This window comes from Dysidea avara, chromosome 6 (assembly GCF_963678975.1).
Source record: "Dysidea avara chromosome 6, odDysAvar1.4, whole genome shotgun sequence".
In the NCBI taxonomy this organism is placed as follows: Eukaryota; Metazoa; Porifera; class Demospongiae; order Dictyoceratida; family Dysideidae; genus Dysidea; species Dysidea avara.
Window position 1 is genome coordinate 10,391,437 of NC_089277.1, and position 20,775 is coordinate 10,412,211.

At 37.9% G+C, this 20,775-nt stretch overlaps 1 protein-coding gene across 1 annotated transcript; it reads left to right on the forward strand.

Moving 5' to 3' along the window:
• Positions 1-2: 2 nt before the first annotated feature.
• LOC136259105 (tumor necrosis factor alpha-induced protein 3-like) lies at positions 3-16,605 on the forward strand. Its single transcript, XM_066052526.1, has 2 exons — positions 3-161; positions 12,399-16,605. Exon 2 carries the CDS (start codon positions 12,433-12,435, stop codon positions 16,384-16,386), a length of 3,954 nt encoding a protein of 1,317 aa, XP_065908598.1. The 5' UTR covers positions 3-161; positions 12,399-12,432; the 3' UTR covers positions 16,387-16,605.
• Positions 16,606-20,775: the final 4,170 nt, after the last annotated feature.

Consider the following 20,775-nt stretch of genomic DNA (forward strand, 5'->3'; position numbering starts at 1 on the left):
ATCGGGGGAAAACCTAAATATTCCCCTATCAAGAGGGTCTGTGTTTTTCATTGTTTCCTGTAATCCTGCTCGATCGCTTCGCAGAAGAAACCGTTTTGCTGTACTAAAAGGCACTAATTCTCTAACGCGTTTAAACTAACTTGTGGAAAAACTCAACAAAAGTGAGTAGTGATCATGTTGTGTTTGCCGCATCATCAAAATGGCGGTACTGAAATTATGATTGTCAATGTACTGAGTTAGTAGTAGATAAATATAGTACCACCTAACTAGTTTTGTTGCGTGTAATAAAATTTTTCGTTATGGCAAGGGAGATAGTATTTCTGCCAAGGTTTGGGGGTGTTCGCGACTGCGCGTTTAATAGCTCATGCATCTTGTTGTACAGGTCTATGCTTTTTAAGCCTTCTATGCGAGACTGATAATATCACAATAATAAGTTTATTTTGTGTACCACAGCTATGTTTGCTGCAGGGGCGTAGCTAATTTTCTGAATTCCTTGGGCACAAGGCCTGGCTGTCCCCATTTAGCAAGAAACGCAAGCCCATCTCTGTGGACTCTTATTACACATTTGCTTCTTTCTTTTAAAAGCTGTTTATAAAATTTATACATGTACCTAGTTAGCTACTACATTACTGTTTTTGCAGCTTATTAGACTACTACACGAATAATACAGCTAAAACTAAACAATGATGGACTAACTTAGCCTCCAGCCCCAATATCGGACTCAAATTTAGTCAAAATATAGAATCACATGATGCTGGGCATTACATAGAAGTTTACTAAATTGATAGAGGAATCTCAAGTATACACGATTTTTGATGATACTATCATGGAAAGTATTACAAGATGCTCTGAAGAGATAGAAAGTATGTACTTTTAGTCTATATCAATGATGGGTGCTGCCATTACCAAGCTTGTTAACCCAGAACCAGCAATGATTGCTTGGGCCTGTGACCAGGGAGGCCCGGATACGCCCCTGGTTTGCTGACAGTCTGCAATGGTATTTTGACAAAACAGGTACCGGTATCACTCCAAATGCCTGATCTGTGACTATAGACCAGGTCAACTTTAAGGACAAGTTAATCAAGTTTTGTCTTTTCTTGACTGATCTTGTGTTTGTGCGAAGAAGTTCATGAACACAAATAAAATCAGACAGTTTTCAATGCCAAAAATAAAAAGTTAATGGTCAAAGTAAAGAGTGTGATCGTGATCAAGTTTGACTATGGTTAGAGGCTATTAGTACAGCGTCTTTTAGAGTGACTCCCTTGTTTATTTCACTACTTAATATATTCATGCAGATGTTTTATTTTCAACACTACATCTGCATTGCAATTGCACAATTATTAATTGTGGAATTAAGTTGTGTACTCATCGTAGTATTGTACCACTGGCAAGGGTTCATATGAACTCCTAATGGTACCTGTTGTATGATTAATGTCTAGTCTCTTGTGTATATTTCCTTCCAATTGCAAGATAAGTAGCCATACATTGTTAGCTGGGGATTTATGCTTTTGATTACCTCAACAACATTCAGTATTAATAGAGAAAGCAGGAAATTTTTGTTTAGATAGAGAAGGTTGGGAAGTTTCAGTGAATTGTCTGTGGTTGAATAGGAAAATTGAAGAGCTTCCTCTGACTGGGCAGGTGTTGATTGGGTCTAGATTATAATCATAAGAATTGTTGGCAAAACAGTTGATCTTTTTGTGATCCTAAAGCAAAGGTTCTAATTTGTATTTACTGTCAACCATGTGATAGCTGGGTATATACCCCAAAATAAAGGACATCGTACATTTGACATCATATAAAGGACAGTTTCTGAAGCCCCTCTACTGACATACAGGTACTGAAAATGTGCAACTTTGTAGTTGAAATCAAATTGCCTGTTATATATATAGAAGTTCCATTTTATGTGACATTTAGCAGGCATACATGCTAATTAGCTAGTTATATTCAATACTGCTTCAGTTTGTACCATCGCAGTACTGTGTACACGTTAATATGTATAGAAACAATGGCAAAGATGATAGAAGCAGAGTTGAAACTGAGTCACTTCTGCTGACGAACCAAGGCGTATATCAATAGTTACGTTTTAAAAAACCTCAGTAAACAGGTAGCTCTATGTTAGTGAAACTCGTAAGTTTTAAAATCAATGATTGATTAAGTAGGCACGAGTACAAATATATATGACATGTACAGTACATATATAATTATCAAATAATTATTGGACGTGGTTCCTACAGACAGCAATGGACATGGCTTCTACTCAGCTCGCTGATAAATGGACAAGACTTCATGTATGGCTACAGACACAATCCCGAAAAGTGGGCATGGCTCATGAAAGAGCAGAGCTAGATTGTACATATACATATACTGCCTTATTGTTAATTTATTTCACATGTGATAGTTAGACTTTTTGTTCTACTGTCAATTTCAGGTTACTTGCGAATGCAATTGAACAATTCGCACATATATGATTTTCGAATTATGATCATGTGAATGCATAATATGTGCAATGTTTTAATGTGTTGAATAACAGTCAGGTCACCCAGGTTTTGTCTGGGTCAACCAACACTTTATACAGCCAATTTCAGGCTGCTTACGAATGCATTTGAACAATTCTCACACTTGAGTTGTTTCCTTTTAACCAAGCCCCTTTTAATAACACAACTACGTCATTCGCCTTAGATTGTTAGGGGTATACTGAGGTAGGTTTCAGCCCTTGTTAACAATTTTCCACTTGCATGCTCATTTTATGCTTGGTAACTGATTTAAGAATAATTATCTGTGTTCCTTTTAATGCCCACCACTGGAAAGCTTATAAAGAAAATGAGATTATTTGCTTTCATAATGATAACCTTTTTACTTGACTTATTGAATAATGCTGCAGGTTCATACACTCATTCTGTATGTATTTGAGAAGAGATCTAATTATACACATCTGCAATACCAAATGTGACCCGCTGAGCAAAAACCAATCGTTTTCGCACATTCCTCAAATTCCATTTTATTGCTTCTCTGTTATCTATAGTGACAAAGGAGTGGACAGCCAAAGTTTCAGCCTTTTATGATGAATGGTCTTGGAGTTATAGCATTTGACAGTTGGAGCAGGAATGAACTCGATTTGTACAGCAACAATACAGTAAATAGATTATAGGTGCTTATTTAATCGATCATAACTCACAACTGAAACAAGCTATGAAGACAGAGTTTGGCTCAGTATCTTCACCATGAACTGGCACATCTATCAGGATATAGAGTTTTCCCTGTACGCCTCCGTGGGGACAAAGAAGGCCTTTTCAACTATTAAATGTGACCATCTCAGCAAAAACCCGTCTAAATTTCTTTTTATTTTCTCAACATTATCTGCATAGTATAAGGAATGGTTTACCAAAATTTCAGTCGATTATGGTGAGTAGTTTTGGAATTACAGCACTAGAAAGTAGGAAAAGCAAGGAAATTGATTTGTACAGTGACTATACTAAAAGTAAACTACAGGCACTTACATTAGCAGCCATAAATTTTGTTTGGATTAGTCTACAAAGTTGGGATTTGGCTTACAGTGTTCACCATGGATTGGCAGATCGACCAAGGTATAGTTTTAACCCTGCAGTCACTTGCGCATGGATGTATGAAGGCAGTTTTATTGAAGAAACCGCGACGTTTTTGTTTATGTCTACCACATCGTAAACAAATGCATGTGGCACGAAGACCATTGGGACTACAAAAATGAAACAAAGATTTTCGAACTCCCCATAAGTAGGCGAATAAGACAGTATATAAGTTTAATCAATTTATATTTCCTTTCCTGAGAAATGGCTTGACTAAAACTTGTGTAAAATTTTCTTTATAACACACGTAATTTCACCAATTTTTTAAATCACGTTTTTCTCAATACGCATGCTTGTGCGAACTAGATGGGTTTTCGCTGAGACGGTCACAAATGACAATGGTAAACTATATTTCTACTGCATCGTAAATAAGCGCCCATAACTTACGTGCTGTATGCTGTACAAACACAAAACAAAATTTGTCTTACTCCCAATGAACAGGATATCCTTATGGTTTATAGGTTTTATTGATTTGAGCTTTGTTTCAGTACATAACGAAGTGATTGAAACATACATAAAATTTTTCTGTAGCACATGAATTGAAGGGCCCAGTGGAAAAAGGGGACATGTGCCATTTTTAAACTTTTGAGAAAAACAGGTTTAAAGTTTGCACCTTTTCCCCCGCTGTTTTTGTATTTTACCTATTGATTTCCTTACTGTATTTGTACCTCATGGAGTTTATACATAAACTGAAATCAAAAACATGTAAAATAACTTGTACCGTTCATTAACTAACTGTTTAACACCACACATGCTTATAGATTAATCATCCACTTCAGAGTCTGTGACGTCACTATCTCCAGAATCGTCCATATAAAACTGCCTATGTTCAGCAGGTAGGAACGGGATCATTCGCTTCAAATCTTCAACTTTTTTTCTTTTAATTTGATGGCCAGTGGGATACGTTAAAGGTAAGTTGGCATCATATGATGGCTGTAGCTTCTTCCTTCCCTTCAGTAAGTTCAGTTTGCTCCATTGTTCAGTTGCAAAGTATGAATGTCTGAGCCATACTTCATTTGGATGGAGTTGAACTTTCCCTGAAGTGTTCATGGTTTGACCAAAATTCATCCATGTTGCCTTACTAATGAGCACTGGATGTTTGTCGCTATCTTTTTTTCCTCTGTGTATGTTGCTTCACTATGCCAGTGAAATCTTTAAAAAGTGACAAATCCATAGTAAATACATCAAATGGCTTTTTAGGACAAGACTCTTCAACAATTTTCTTCCAGCCTTCAGGAACATACACTGTAGCACTACCTTTTCTTTTTTCAGTATGGGCAAAGTCTCGATCATTTGGCAAGTAGGTATGACCACGTACTTAATATTTGTGGTCTATTTGCTCGACACGTTTTTCTATTTGAAGGTTCCAAAAACAAATCATGAAAATTTTTGTTTTGACCAAAACAACTATCTGAGTAACACGTGAGCTGTTGTATATTAGTTGGCAATGTATCAATGTATGTTTGAAGACAAGAGCAAATTTCATCTGCTCCTCTACTTGCAACAGTTTCATCCCACATATACGTACTTGCAGAATGAGATGTAGCATTATGTATTCCAAAATTGTACACCCATAGTTGCCTTGAATAAAACATGGAACTATGTGTCAAGGTTGGAATCGGTAAGTTCTGCATGAGGTCGAATGTTATTAACTAATAATTTGTTGCATGCTTTGTAGCATCCGCATCCTTCTTAAGAGAACTATAGCCTTGACTTGCTTTCTCTTGATGCTCCACAAGTTCTTTCTGATGCTCATCTCGCTGTTCATCTGATGCATTCTGAATTGCTATATTTAACAGATCACACTTTTCACAAGTATCACTGCGTGGATAGCCAAAGGTTGAACTCTTCATTAAATATTTTTCTGTATAACCACTCTTTAACCTGTGGTTTAACCACAGTTTCAGATACTTGTGGCTCATACTTTTGTAAATACAAGCCATACATTCTAGAAATACTGAAATTCTCACTTAAGTACTTCCTTTTTCTGTTATCTTTTGGGAATAATGGCTTTTTCTCTGAGGAAATGATTTTATGTGCTCTCTGACCTTTTCTTTTGCCTCCTCTGGTATTCTTTTAGGGCGATTATGATGTCTTCCCCGCTCATCACCAGATAAAATAACTCCGCTGAGAATTTTCACTGCTATTATTTCAACTCGCCACTTCCCAACTGCATGTAGATCACAAAAGGCCTACCTCTACACGCTTCCCATTGTTCAAACGAACGCTGTAAACAAAGCTGTGCATCTTGATTTTTGTGTTTGATGTCTTCGGATCTCTTTTTTCTCAATCAATCCATAAAGGTACTTGTTTTGCTCATCATGGCTTTCCAAAGCATAAAAACTCTCAAATATTCGTTTCCTGTCAGTTTCGGTTACTTTTTGTCGACAATTGGATACACAAATGCATGTAATGGGCCGAATCTTCTTTGACGTCGCCTTTATAAGTAATGTATGCTTCACCTCTGTCTTTTCCTAACTTCCTTTTCTTCTTTTTCCAATTCTGTTCCATCCTTAACTGCTTCCTTCCATGGCGAGATTTGCTAACTCCAGGCGTACTTAAATGTGAGGCGTCCATTTTAGCTCACGTGACTTTTAATTATTTTCATTACGTAACCTTTTTATAAAGCTACGTTGCACTGCGCAGCAGCTGAGTTGAGCTCTGAAACTTCACGCATTTATTCTACTTTCATAATACTTTCTTTTTGACTAATAAACTAAAAATGTACAAAAATGGCATATGTCCCCTTTTCCCACCACACCCTTCAATTTTTACCAAGTTTATTTCATTTATAGCAAAATAGAATTTTGCGAAAACAGCTCAGCAGGTCACAAATGTTAAATTGTAAAAATAACAGTTGTGTTGTTGTCATTACCATTTCAGCGAGATTCATTATCTTTTGCATATTTATATGTTTAAACCTCATTTAACAGCAGTCGCACCCTTTAATAAGGTCACCTCTTTATAGTAACCATGTCAATTAGATCCCAAACTAAGTTAATTGTAAAGGCCACCTGTGACACCATAATATCAAGAGTTAATAATAAGAGAGGAGAGGCTAACGCCGTATAGTCCTGTAATAGATGACTGCACAGAAGTTAAATGGCTTTCTTTCCGCGTAACGTACAGGCTGGCTAGTATATTTTCACATTTAACCACAAAGGCTATCCCAGACACAAGGGCGTGCGTTCAACTCGATGTTCAAGTTCACCACTGAGAACATTGCTCTGTTGTGTAAAGAAGTGTGGTTGTTAACCTCGAAGATAACTCTGGGGGAGCACGTCTGAGAAACCAATAACACTGAACATAGTTTGTATGTAGTTTAGTTTCTTGTAATTAGTTTCTTGTAATTAGTTTGGTATAACACTGAACCGAAGGCAGAGTACCGCTTCGAATTTTCACTGCATCGCCATGTTACCCTACCTTTGAGCATTCTTCAATTGAAGGAGCACTGCTACCTGTACATACCAGCTCAGTCTTTGGTTCAGTCTTCGAATATTCTCTAGGATTCATCACAGTGCAGCTAAATTAATTGCGGTAAGGATATGAACAAATACTAGAAGCCTATACGTTACACGGAAAAGAAGCTGTTTAACTTCTGCGCAATCATCTATTACAGGACTATACAGCGTTAGACATTCTCCTCTCTTATTATTAACTCTTGATAATATTTTGCCTCAAAAAACAGAAGGATTCCTTGTATTGAAGTCAAGAAGTGTACGTACTTGTATTTTGGCATGTATTGAAGGTGGCCATTATAATTAGGTAGTCTTATTAAAGAGGTGGATGTTTATTGTACTCATTGAGTATTTTGGTACCAACAGTTGCCTTGCAATTAGTGAGATTCCACGTACTGCTGCAGTATAGGGCAGTTGTGCTCACAGAACTGATGAATTATCGACATATATGGTAGGCTTGATGTGTGTGAGAATATAGTATTGATAGTGACACTTGTGGTTATAGTCCATATCACATATTTACAGTGAAGTGTGCAATTATTTATTACTCTTCCATGCCATTTAAATTTTTGAAGTAGGCATGTAGTGTTCAAAACAAATATATCTTCTTGGTGGGCATACCAGAATGTTAGTGTTTTCGAGAGTTGGACTATTGCATGTATTTATTTTCTTCGCTGATAAATGGCAACCCATTTGTTTCTCCCACACCTACAGTAATTATTGGGTAGATATACAGTGGAACCCATTAACGTTCAATAGACTTGGATAATCAGGTTGGCTTGGCAGCTATGCGACGGAAATCCCACAGTGCTTGCAAAAATAGTTAGTGTAACTTTGATATAAAGTCTGAGAGGGTTGGGTCAAGTCATCTGGAATATCCAGTTCACCCAGTTCTCAGGTCAAGCGGGTTTATCCACTTTCTAGAATATCAGGCCATGTATAGCATATGGAGTGGGTTAAAGTACTTCAGTACATCTTCCATTTTTGGTGCCCTATGCTTAACCCATTAACGGCGGGCGGCATGGCATTATAAATCACAAAGGAAACAAAATCTAGCTTCGCTATAAACTGTTTAGTGCATATAGTAGTGAGTTGCGCTAGTGTTAAAGTGGACATGCCCATAGGGGTCCTGTTTCTGGGATAACCGGATCCTTCCTGGACTAGTGCGCGTTTGTTATGTAATAGCGTAAAGTGTAACCTATCATAGTAAGGGAATTAAATCGTTCTTTGAGTTGAAAACAAGCTGTTAATAACAAAGGAAGTGTTATACATCAATGGAGACAGGTAAAGTCAACAGTTGGCTGGTGGTGGTCACGCGTGTAGATATGCATGGGACAAATTACGAAGAAACCAGCTGTGGAATGGATCACACTGTAAGTAAACTGTATAGAATAGTTCTTTGGAGTGTAAGGCGCCTTTGTAGATAGTTAGTTGGGATTCCGTTGTTTGTTTGGGCTGGTTTTGCCAATGTTTAGACTTTGCTAAGTGATAACTTCATTGCAATTAGTATTATGTAAACAAAAACAACACAATTGAGTTCCTTATTTCATAGCAAGGATTTAGGTGTATGGTTACTAAGTAGTTCTGTGTATGGTAAGGGTAATATGATGCAATTTGGCGATTCGGCTAGTAGTCGCCAGGAATTCAGCTGACAATGGGTTAATTAATTGTGCACTCACAATTATAACTTTCTGTGTGCTCATGTTGTTACATGCATTTGACTTCATTAACACCTTTGTCACTTGACCCAAGTGGAACATATTTGTTGTAGCATTTTGCCTAAACACTTGCCTGAGGATGAGTACATGTAATGACAAGTACCCATGTTACAACTAATATGTGTCCTTGGGCCTGGGGCCTGCGGCCTTCGTTCTTGTGCATGCCCATGTTACAACTATTTGGGACAACCTTAGTGTAGTTTAACTAGCCCACCATATGTGACTGGATCTGCAAAAACCTGACACAATCGTGCACTTTTCAAATTTATTGACTGTTTATAATCTACTTAGCCAAGTGTACCCTCTAGAGGTGTACCGATATGGGTTTTTGGCATGTCCCGATATCCGATATTGATGCCACCAAAAGAAGCCGATAACCGATAGTTGATCCGATATTTGCATTATAGTTAAAAGTGTACATTTACCTACCCTACAACAACATGTGCATGTATTCATTGCTGTACTCTGCCTGTGGTGATATCCAGCTTGGGTTTCTATTGTGCAATCTAGACAATTAGGCACCCGCAAACATTTTTATGTATACTCCCATGAAGCTTTAAACGGATATTTCTGCATTACTCCGCATTCTAATGGCTTGAGAAGCTGGTACAGCAAATTTCCTTGGTTATCTGTGACCCTTCTTATTACAAGGTACTCTATAACTGCTTCATTTGTAAAGACTGCGATAAGCTTTCCAGTAACAAACACTAGAATCACGTGTATTTATATGGTTTCTCGTAGCGTAGCCCTTGTTTCAGGGTGAACAATAGGCCACTGGCACTAAAGAGCCACATGGATAATGTAGAAATAATCCGTTTATTTACAGACTATTGCTGCTGTATAAAAATCGGTAACGATATCGGTCCTCCTGCTGTCCTGCACCCTATACCGATATTGGTAAAAATTACCATATCGATGGCCGATATTTTAGCCGATCCGATTATCGGTACACCTCTAGTACCCTCTGGCAAAGTTTCAGCCTCATATGCCGATAACTTTGGGAGTTAGAGCCCTACAAAGTAGCAACAACAGAAAAATCGATTTGTACAGCAAGCATAGGGAAATAAATTACAGGCACTTACAAAAACGGTTGTAACTTACCAACGGATTAAGGTACGAAGCTAAACTTTTCACCATCGTGTTCGTCATGAACAAGGGAATGAATTACTGGGTAAGTTTTTCCTTTACTCGCCCTTCTTCACTGCATACAAAGGCGAAATTCATGAAGAAAAGTCAATCACGTACGATCACTTCGACGTGACGTAAACAAATGCTCATAACTTGCACCCAAATAAAGATTTTTCAACTCCTCTTGAGCAGGCGAAGAGGGTTTTATTGTTAGTCCCTTCCTTCACTAAGAAAAGGTGTTCAAAAAATTTACGGAATTTTTCAATAATAATACGCAAGTATTTTACCCAATGTATTCAATGCTTTATACTGTAAATGTAGGCTTGCGTGATTGTGTTGGGTTTTCGCAGATCCGGTCACATATGAGAATAGCTGTGACGGATTCACATTGAATGCTTGAATGTATGGTATTTATCTCCCTTACTGTGTATTTCACCTCTGTTTAAAAATTGCATGATGCATGCATGTCTGTACACACAAGATTTAAAATGTTTCCTTTCACAGAACAAGTTTCTGACATGGAGGACCAATATTTTGCAACATTTGCAACTTTTTCCATGAAACAAAGCATTTTAAATCTTGTGTGCGCATGCACGCAAGCATCACACAATTTTTAAATGGAGGTGCAATCCACAGTAATCGGAACTAGTATTTTTAAAAAATAGTTAGTTTAAAAATGAAGTAGGGATTATGCAATAAAAAGTAGTTAAACAAGAGGCATTACAGCGTAGCTCGGTGGGAAGTCCCTACTTGGGCATTGAACAAAATAATTGTTATAGATAATGTGCCAAAGTAGGGACTTTCCCACCGAGCTATGCTGTAATACCATCATTCATCTCTTGTTTTGTTTCTTTTTATTGCAAAGATCCCTTCTTCATTTTATTTTTTAAAATACTAGTTTGTTTAGTTTTTTGTTGTTGTAGCACAGCTAGCTACAGTGTAACTTGTGACTGTTCTATTAGAATATCATACATGACTGTTGTATTAGAGTATCTCAAGTCAGACAAGCTAGATAGACGAATAAGGGGTGAAGTCATCTTGTTTACTGTTAAGTAAATAGCTAGATTGTTAAGAAGTGTAGTCTCCGTACTCTATTGCTATTAGTCAGCCTAGATCTTTATTTGATGGGTGTGGTCGCAAAGTTGCAGATATCTGGCTAGTATACTTCTTATAGTACCGCTGGCACTGAAGCGCTTCTGAAATCCAGCTCTTAAAAATAATTCTGTGGCATCTAAATATGCTGCTGAAAGAAAGTGTTGTTATGGAAAATTAATGCCTCGATATGGTTCAGTTGGATGAAGAAGACAAGCAGCCTGATTGAAGATAAAAGAAAAGACAAAGCGCAGATGGCCTACACTTATTGGAACCCAAAAGGCACATCCCACTGGTGAATTTATTATTGTGGCATAAAATAGTGGCCGTACCCTGCTTTGTTTGACCTCTAGCCTTGCAACTGTGGTGAGGCAGTGAAAATAAAATTCAAGTTTTGGCAATTTTTAAAAAAAAAATCTATATCCAGCCACCTGCAAGTATCTTATCCTGTATTATTATATATATATATTATATGGACTAGTACTATTCCGTAAAAGTGATTTTCGTCACGTAAGATGTTTCTAGGATGATTTTTAAAGGCAGAATTTTGGGCGGCGCATGAAATTTTTGGGACGATCCCTACTTAAACGGTACTACTCGTACTGTATGAGTAAGAAAATCTTTGTTTCACGTTTGTGTAACAAAAGGCATGTGAGTTATGGGTGCTTATTTACGATGCGGTAGAGATAAAGTTTACTGTTGTCATTTCAGTGTTGAAATGGCCTTCTTTATGCACATGGAAAATATAGGGAAGGTACTAGCTATATACATTGATGGATTGTCAGTCCCATCTTTGTAGTTCATTTTAGTCATGAGTTATGATCAATTAATTAAGCACCTGTAATTTATTTGCCATATATTGTTGCTGTACAAACTAAATTTCAGCTGTCTAGCACTATAACTTCATGACTATTCATCATAAAACACTGAAACCACTCCTTTGTTACTATAGATAGTAGAGAAGAAATAAAGTGGAATTTTAGGATTTGGCGAAAACGACTGGTTTTCGCTCAGCCAGTTACATATTTTTGGCTTCCTGTAAAAGTTACTAACTATTTGCAGTTGTAGAATGTCTGTATAAATATTTTGCACTTCAAGGTAGCTAAAAAATTCTTTTACAGATTTTCCAAAATGTGCGTATTAGAGTCAGACTATATGGAATATTTCAAGGATAAAATTTAATCCCAAAACCTTGAAATCAGTGGAATTTTTCTCCCTCAAAATATTTAGACTATGTGGTAAGTCATCACTACCCCTGCATACCCCAAACATGCAATAAGTATAGATTGCTATAAAAAGCTTGCCCCTTCAATGCTATGCATTCACCTATAAAACATACATAATGTAGTGTTAATTTTTTAAAGGTGAAGTAGATCACATTTTTGTACTTGTTGCAGGTGATTGCACAAAGACAAGAAAAGCACTTACTTCATGATGTCGTTACGAACACTTGCAGAAGCCGACCGTAATACTACAGCTAGAGTTCAAGATGAAGTAAAGGCTGACTATAATAGAAACTTTGCCCGAGGTGGAACAGTGTTTTTTCAGCGTCTTCCTGCTTTTACTTTGTGTTTCCCATCTATTGATGCTCAGCAATATCCTCCAGGATTTTTGGAGCATGTTTCTGCGAATTTGACTGACAGGCATGCAAAGGATACGTTGGAAAGGGATTTTAAATGTTTAAATTGGCAAAGTGAGTGCACCTATCTTATTCCGCTTTATACAACTGGTGATGGCAATTGTCTACTTCATGCTGCTTCCTTGGCTATGTGGGGAATTGAAGATAAGCAGTTCATACTCAGAAATGCTCTTTATGATTCTTTGACCACAGCTACACCTGATGCAAACACTCTTCAAGATCGTTGTCGTCAGTCTGTTGTTGAGATGTTAAGAAGTGTTAATGTTAATCTGTCAGACCATGATTGGGAAGGAGAGTGGCGGATGATTGTTAACCAAGCTACTCCTAACACTAGTGGTTTTCATCAAAGTCTTGAGGAATCACATATTTTTGTGCTGGCTAATATACTTCGAAGGCCGATCATAGTTTATGGAGTTCCAAAAGTAAGATCATTTAACACTGGAGGAACAATGCAAAACATCAACTTTCATGGTATATACCTACCATTGTTGTGGGGCAGCCAGTTATGTCATAAAGCTCCTTTGTGCCTTGGTTACAGTATGGGCCATTTCACTGCTCTTGTACCAGTCAGCACTCCTCGTAAGCAGTCAATTGTACCAATTTTGGACAACATGGGCCATGAGTTACCTATTCGTTTTCTGCTACAAGCCGAGCAACAAAATACATTTTATTTGCTTCAGCAATATTTGGATGTTACTCAACAGTATAGTGGTACGCTTCGTAGACAAGTATCAGTTGCTGTTCTTGCAATCAGAGAAGCTGCTCATGTTCCACACTTAGTGAGCAATTACATTAACACAGCTTTTGCAGACTTTACTAAACAGAACCAGTCATATTATACACCAAACCAACCTGGGGCAGCCACTTCTCAAAGTGAGGATGTTCATCGTCAGTCATGTATTGGTTGTGATTCTGGAGTATATGCTAGTGCAGAAACTAATTTTCTCTGCTCTGTATGTTACAGAAAACAACGATCCACAGCTGCCAACTACTCTGGTGGCTTGAAGTGTCGCTCACCAGGTTGCCAAGAGCCTGGACTAACTTCTAAAGATGGCTACTGCAACAACCACTACACCAGAAACCCACAAGGTGGTAATGAGCAATTTTCTCCTAACAATTTTGACCAGGTTGGTAGACCTAAGTGCAAGCAGTGCAACGATTTTTTTGCTAATGAAGAACTTAATGGTCTCTGTTCTGGTTGCTTTAAGACATTATCTATCAAGGAGTCGAATGAAAAACCTCCACCTCCACAACAGCAATTCATTCCACCAGTTACACCTATCCAGAATGCCAATAATGTAGAGCCTGTCGCTGATAAATGCTACAAGTGTAAACAGTTTCATGGAGATAGACAATGGGGTGGTTTATGCTCTATGTGCTTTAAGGAAAAATCAAAACAAGAAGCAAACATGAAACCACCTGCACAGATGAGAAATGATTTTCAGCAACCAGCACCTCCTAACCAACAAGCATGGCCTAACCAGCAACCACCACCACAGCAGCCAGCTTATGGTCAAGGAAGGTTAAATTATCAAACTCCTAATCCTCAACAGACGTCGAGTCCATTTGGTGCACCATGTATGACAGATGGTTGTGCTCGGTTTGCAGATGAGGACTGTCAAGGTTATTGCACACAGTGCTTTGCAAGCCGTGTTGAGAGAGTTCATCAGCAGCAGCAGCAGCAACAGCAATACCCGCAATATCAGCATGATCAGTGGAGGCAACAAGAAGAGCAAGAAAGAAGGAGGCAGCTAGAACTGGAGCAATCTCGCATAAGAGAAGAGGAGGCAAGAAAGCAACAAGAAGCAAGAAGATCAGCAGAAGCTAAGCAGCAGGAAGAACAGTGGAGAAGGCAGCAAGAGCAACAAGCTTATCAGCAAAGGCAGATACAGACTGCAGATTTCAATAGAACAGTTGAGCACCAAAGCCAGCAGCAATACCAACCACCTCCAAATGAATATAACCCTGCTCCAGTCATTGGGCTATGTAGAAACCAAATGTGTAGCCACCTAGCTTCTGCCAATTGTGATGGTTATTGTGTCGGATGTTTTTCAAGTAAAAATCAAACTACAGTTGCTAATCCTACACAGGGAGAAAAAGCTCCGACTCCTAATTTAAACCCTACTCAGGGACAAAAGGCCTCTGCTCCATCTAATCCTAGTTCAGCTCAGCTAACACCGCCACCCATCAAGCCTCGTAAAAATGCACCAAAAACTGCCCCAAAGGCTATTATATCTGAAGAACCAGCTAATCAAACTAGTCAGATCAAAGAGATGAGCTCAATGCCTGGCACCACCTCAACTTGCTTTATGTGTGCAAAGATTAAACCTACTACAGTTGATTTCACTTATAATCTCTGCCATAAGCATGCTGCAATAATAGCTGCTTCATTTGGTGAGGAGAGCCCTCAAGTTACAACTAAACCTAGTATGCAACAGGAAGCAGTTACCAACTCTAGTACTCAACAACCTTACAATCCAATGTCCGGAACTAAAGGAGTACAGCAAAGAAGAGGAAGCGCTTTTGATGATCAGCAACAGCAGTTGCAGACTAATAGATATTCAGCTGAGCAAAAAACGGTACATCATTCCAGAGAGCAATACCCAACAGGACCACCGATGACTCATCGTTCAGGAGAACAACAGTCTAATAGGTCACCACATTATTCTGGACCACAGTCTGCTTATAACAATAGCCAAGGTACTGGTTATCCAGCTGCAGGCCAGGGTGACCATCAAAATCAACAGCCCATGGGTGCTCTAAGTCATTTTTCAGGAGAACAAAGTAACAGATACAATGACAATCCAGGATCACAATCTCGTGGACAAGTGGGACTTCCAATGAATACCAATGCTCCATACCCAAGTTACACTCAAAGTGGTAACCAGTTTTCATCACAGTCTGCTAGTCATCAGCCATATAGTACTGGTGATCAGTTTAATAGCCATCGTCCCATGCAGAATGAAGTGCCTTATCATAGTTCAGGTGATCAATTATTGTCAGGTGTCCCTCAAGTTCACCCACGAAGTAAAAAAGGTGGTTATGATTCCCAAGAGATGCAAGGGAATAATAACTTTATTACTGGTACTTATGGTGATGCTAGAAATCCTGGTGATATCAAATATCCACCAACTTCTACAGGTGGTTGGGGAGATCAAAGCCAATACAATTTTCCAAGCAGTCAGCATTCCTCTGTACCCTCCAACCAGTATAATGGCCACTCTCACCACAACCAGTATGGTCAAAATGACCCATCACAATTGTCATATCAACAGCAACACCATCAACCACACTATCAACATGAACAAGGTCAACAGCAATACCAGGAACATCATCAACAATCGTCATACCATCAAAGTCAACAGCATCAAGCAGGTGGTTATCAAGCTACCAGTGGGAGACTGTCACATGTTGATAGAAATTACAACACTCCTCAAGCTGGTGGTTATGGAGAAAGTGCTGGTGCTAGTGGCCAACAGTTTCCACCACACAAGCCAACCATGAACACATTTGCAGATACAGATGTTATTCACTCTGGTGGTGATGTGCTACGTGCTAAAGTGCTGTGCAAAACTCCAGGATGTTCATTTTATGCTAAAGCTAACCTTGAGAATTACTGTGATGACTGTTATGAAAAATCAGGGCTTAAAAGGTATTCGAGATGTCAAAATCAAACTTGTGGTAAATATGTTGCTGGAACTGTCTCGATGTTATGTGAATCCTGTTTGTTGGCTTCCAAACAATAGAGTATAAACACACTATTACAAATACTTTGTTATTGTTGAATTAATTTTTTTGTTGTAAACCTAAACAACATAATTTTATAAATACCAGTTATTGTATTTGTAAATCATTCCTTGTCAAATATATTAGTTATACTAACTATTTGTATAATTGCTAATTTGTATGTGTGTAAGACTGTTTTGTAACCACACACATTTTATAGATTAAATTGGCTACTTTTATCTGCATGTAATTCTGTAAGTATATATAGCTATTATGTTGATGCTCTTCTTGTTTCCAGGCTTAGTATACACAAATATATATTATCTGTAGTGCACTATAATACTCATAATTTACCAGTGTAGTGGTAACAGTAGCTCATGTGCAGTGTGCTGAATTGCACTAATGCTTTTAATAATAGGTACATTCAACAAAATTATTTTGGGACTAGTACCCTGGCTGTGCTTCACGTACATGTAGACCATGAATAATTTTGTCATATTAAATTATTAAACCTATATAGCAGGAGAGTAATGAATAAAGTCAGAATGTGTGGGTGGATATAATGTATAAGTTATATAGCAGTTTTATACAGAAGAGCCAGCAAACAAAGTCAGTCACTTCAAAGAAGCCTTGTCTGTGACTGGCAACTCACCTTGTCGTGCTTTATGTGTGAAAGAGTGAACAGCTGATTTCATGTATAGTTTTGGTATAGACAAACCTACCTAACTTGCCATAACATATAACTGCCTGGTTGAGTTACTAATAATTTATGTCATGTGGTGATGAGTTCCATTTGCTTGAGGCAAAAACTCCCTAAGTTATGAGCACATGCTACAGAACAATGATTCTGCTCCACTGTGGCTAGTTTCCAAAAGCCGTGGTGAAGGTATAATTATAATGGAAATAAAATTAATCCGCAGTGTTTGGTTTACTTACACTCAGTCTGACTCAGACTGCTGTTTTGGGTGATAGCTACACTGGTACTTAGTAGTCTCATGAACTCAAAGTTCAGTCATATGCAAATAAATGGTATAGACTGGTTACTAACCTGATCTTAATAATATACGATTACAATAATATCCACTTCTACATACTATTTAGCTACTTAGTCTACCAAAATTATGATGTAACTGTTCCCCCTGCTGCTATATTATACATTTTTCATGAATAATACAAATTCTTTGTATTAAATCATGACCTAAGGTTAATTAGTTAAAGTGGCAGAAAATTTTACACTGTTATTAATAAGTTGTGGAAAAGAGTTTATCACTGTGGCTCCTGTATACTTGTGTCTTGTAATGGTAAAACCAACAATTTTACTTATTGGTTCATTGTTTCCCAACAATCCACTGCATACCATTTCAATTTACATTATTGCATTGGTATTATTAAGTGATTATAATTGGAAAGTATATGCTTGAGTCCAGGACGGGAAACAGAGAATTTATTTCGAGTGGCCTATACTCCTTCCAGTGGGATCCAACAACATTGTTTTTATGAGTAAGATAGACACTTGAGGCTGTTGAGGCGGTGGAAAGGGGGGGGGGGGGTTGGGGGGCTTAGCCCCCCTCCCCCGCAATGATACCACGCCGAAATTATCCTGGCTGAAAACCGCAATGAAGATCGAGATACTCTAATACTATAGTAGAGCAGTCACAGTATTAGAGCAATGTGTAGTGAGCGATGTAAGGATTTTTATGTAGTTTATCAGCTATGAATGCGTAGCTGGTGAGGTGGGCAGCTATTGTCAGTTGGTTGTGACCTTTTTTTTTTTTTTTTGGTCTCACCTTACCATGTAGTACCTCTCATTTCAATAAGTCTGGGTCAGCCCAGTCCTACTCCCCCCTCATATCAACTACTTCCTCTGCCCCTGGCTGATGCATTATGGTATATAGCTAGCTATATCTAAGTGCTTGGTAGCTACAAATGATAAGATTATCATGCATGCATGATAGCTACTCAATGCATATTGTAATCAGTCTTGATTTAATGGAAAAGTAAATGTGTTAATTTTGATAAACTGAAATTCCATTTATTTTCCACTAAAAAACTGTATAACACACTCGCAGATTAACCTTTAGAGGGCCTAATTTTCAAACATTTACTGGGAGGGATGCCCTCAGACCCCCCTAGGCTGGTATGCTTCCAAATAGTTACTTTGACTATGGATACTACATATATAAGCAATGGGAGCCAAGTATTAAACATCAGTGATATTCACATGATGTATATATGTAGGTGATGTCACTTTTGAAGAATGTGAGCTGTGTATAGCTAAGCTAAGCCTTGTATTATCCTTCACGTTTACCACAAAGGCGCAAACCATAAATGCAGTGTTAGTAGTAACTGTCATACAGGCTATACAAGTAATGGCACCATTTCAGATTCTACATGACATTTGACTTACTGACTACAAAAAGAAATAAATTTGTTACATAATACAGTACCCTGTCCTACAGTGCAGGAATTTTATGTGTTATGCATTTAAGTAAGGTGATAGATTGTTGTAACTAATACTTGTGCATTCATTAGTTACACTATTAAATTCTGTATACTTAATTATTAAAGCTTGCCAGTACTGATGGTCTGACAGCAACATGTGTTGCATACTTTGGATTACCTAACCTAACAAACTGGAACTTGAAACTTAAAATTAGTAAAAAAAATTAACAAAAAGGGGCCAAAGCACTGAAGCAATTCATGTTAGCTACATGTATATCTAAAAGCGATACTACCTTTTCATCACCTCAACACCTTTCTCAGTCAAGTATAAGCTGTATTGATTGCAAGTACAAAAACACTTGAAAAAAACAACACAAAAAAACAATGTTTAAAAAAGTGCCCAGTGAGCGAATGATAGTAGCCATGGGCAGTAAAGAGCACATCCATGTAACAGAAGAAAGTGTAACCAAAGGGTTGAAAAGGTTATTGAACCAAAGTGTAGCCAAAAAGGTTGTTGAAGCAACAACAAAAAAGTTGTAACCAAAAAGGTAGGAAGAGTAAAAAGTTGTAACCAAAAAGGTCAGGTAAAATGAAAAGAATAAAATTACTTACACCAGGATTCAATCTGGGGACTGAACACTCGCAAGTTCAATGCTCTACCAATTTGACCAAATGTGATCCATGGTTTACTTTAGCCTAGCTATAAGTTGTTTATAAAGGCCTTAAGTTGAATGAAAAGCTGCAGTTGGCATGTGGTTTATAGAAAAAATTCCAGCAAGATTTAGGTTACACCCTTGCATTCAACACGCTGTAAATGACAAACGACGGCAGTTGGAAACTTCATTTAAAAGCGATACAATTCCAAGATGATGAGCGCTTTGTTTGATGTTAAACTGCACTGACTCATGCCAGTGACATAGCCAGGAAAAATGTTTTACTGAGGCAAAGTTTACACTATATTGAGAGGTATTGCTTTTGACTTACCTGATCCACAAACACATTTCAAGCATGGGTGGTAGCTACAGCATTTACATGTTTACTGTATGGTTGGATGGAAAAAAACTGTTTCAGAAGCTAAGCTAGACTCTGAGCATTTTTCTACATGTCATAAGCAGTGGCAAATTAAGAGGGTCTGCTTCTGACTCAACTGATTCACAAAAACTTTCAAGTAGCTATGGGCAATACAGCATTTGCAGGTTGACTATCTGGTTGGATGGAGGAAACTGCTTCAGAAGACTGAGAATTTTTCTACATGTCATAAGTAATTCTCCAGCATATTAAACCTGCAGAAAACTTTTCGGAAATGCGTGTTTACACAATATGGGCATGCATGGTGACACTAGGTGAGGTAACTTAATTCTTACAGCCTACAAATTCTTTTTTATTTGAGTTCGGGGAACCTTCCCTCGGGTTCGATATGATCAATTGATGGGTTTATTGTGGAAAGCTTATTTACCCTTAAGTCTAGCTTATTTAAGTTTAGTGTTAGGGGTTTTAGTTGGGTTGGTTTAATTGAAATTCCAATTCATATCAATTTTATGAGTCTATTCTTGAATCATAAAATAGACACTTTGTATCAATTTTATGATTCTATTCTTGACTGAAAACACTTCCAAGTGTGTGGTACTTACCTGTAGTAGACTAACATCCTCCTCTACTTTCAACTATACTATCAGAAATTACTTTTTGCAGCTAGTTACCCAACACCCTTATTTAGGAATTCTCTTAGACTCAAAAATGTCATTTACACCTCATATCAATCAAGTTATCTCTAAAGCAACAAGGATGCTAAACTTTGTTAAACGTAACCTTTATAGATGTTCTGCAGAAACTAAATGTTTAGCCTACACCAGTATAGTGAGACCACTGTTGGAGTATGGATCGGCAGTATGGGACCCCTACTTGCAGAAGGAGATACAAAGTATAGAAATGGTACAACGACGTGCTGCTCGTTGGGTCAAGTCAGA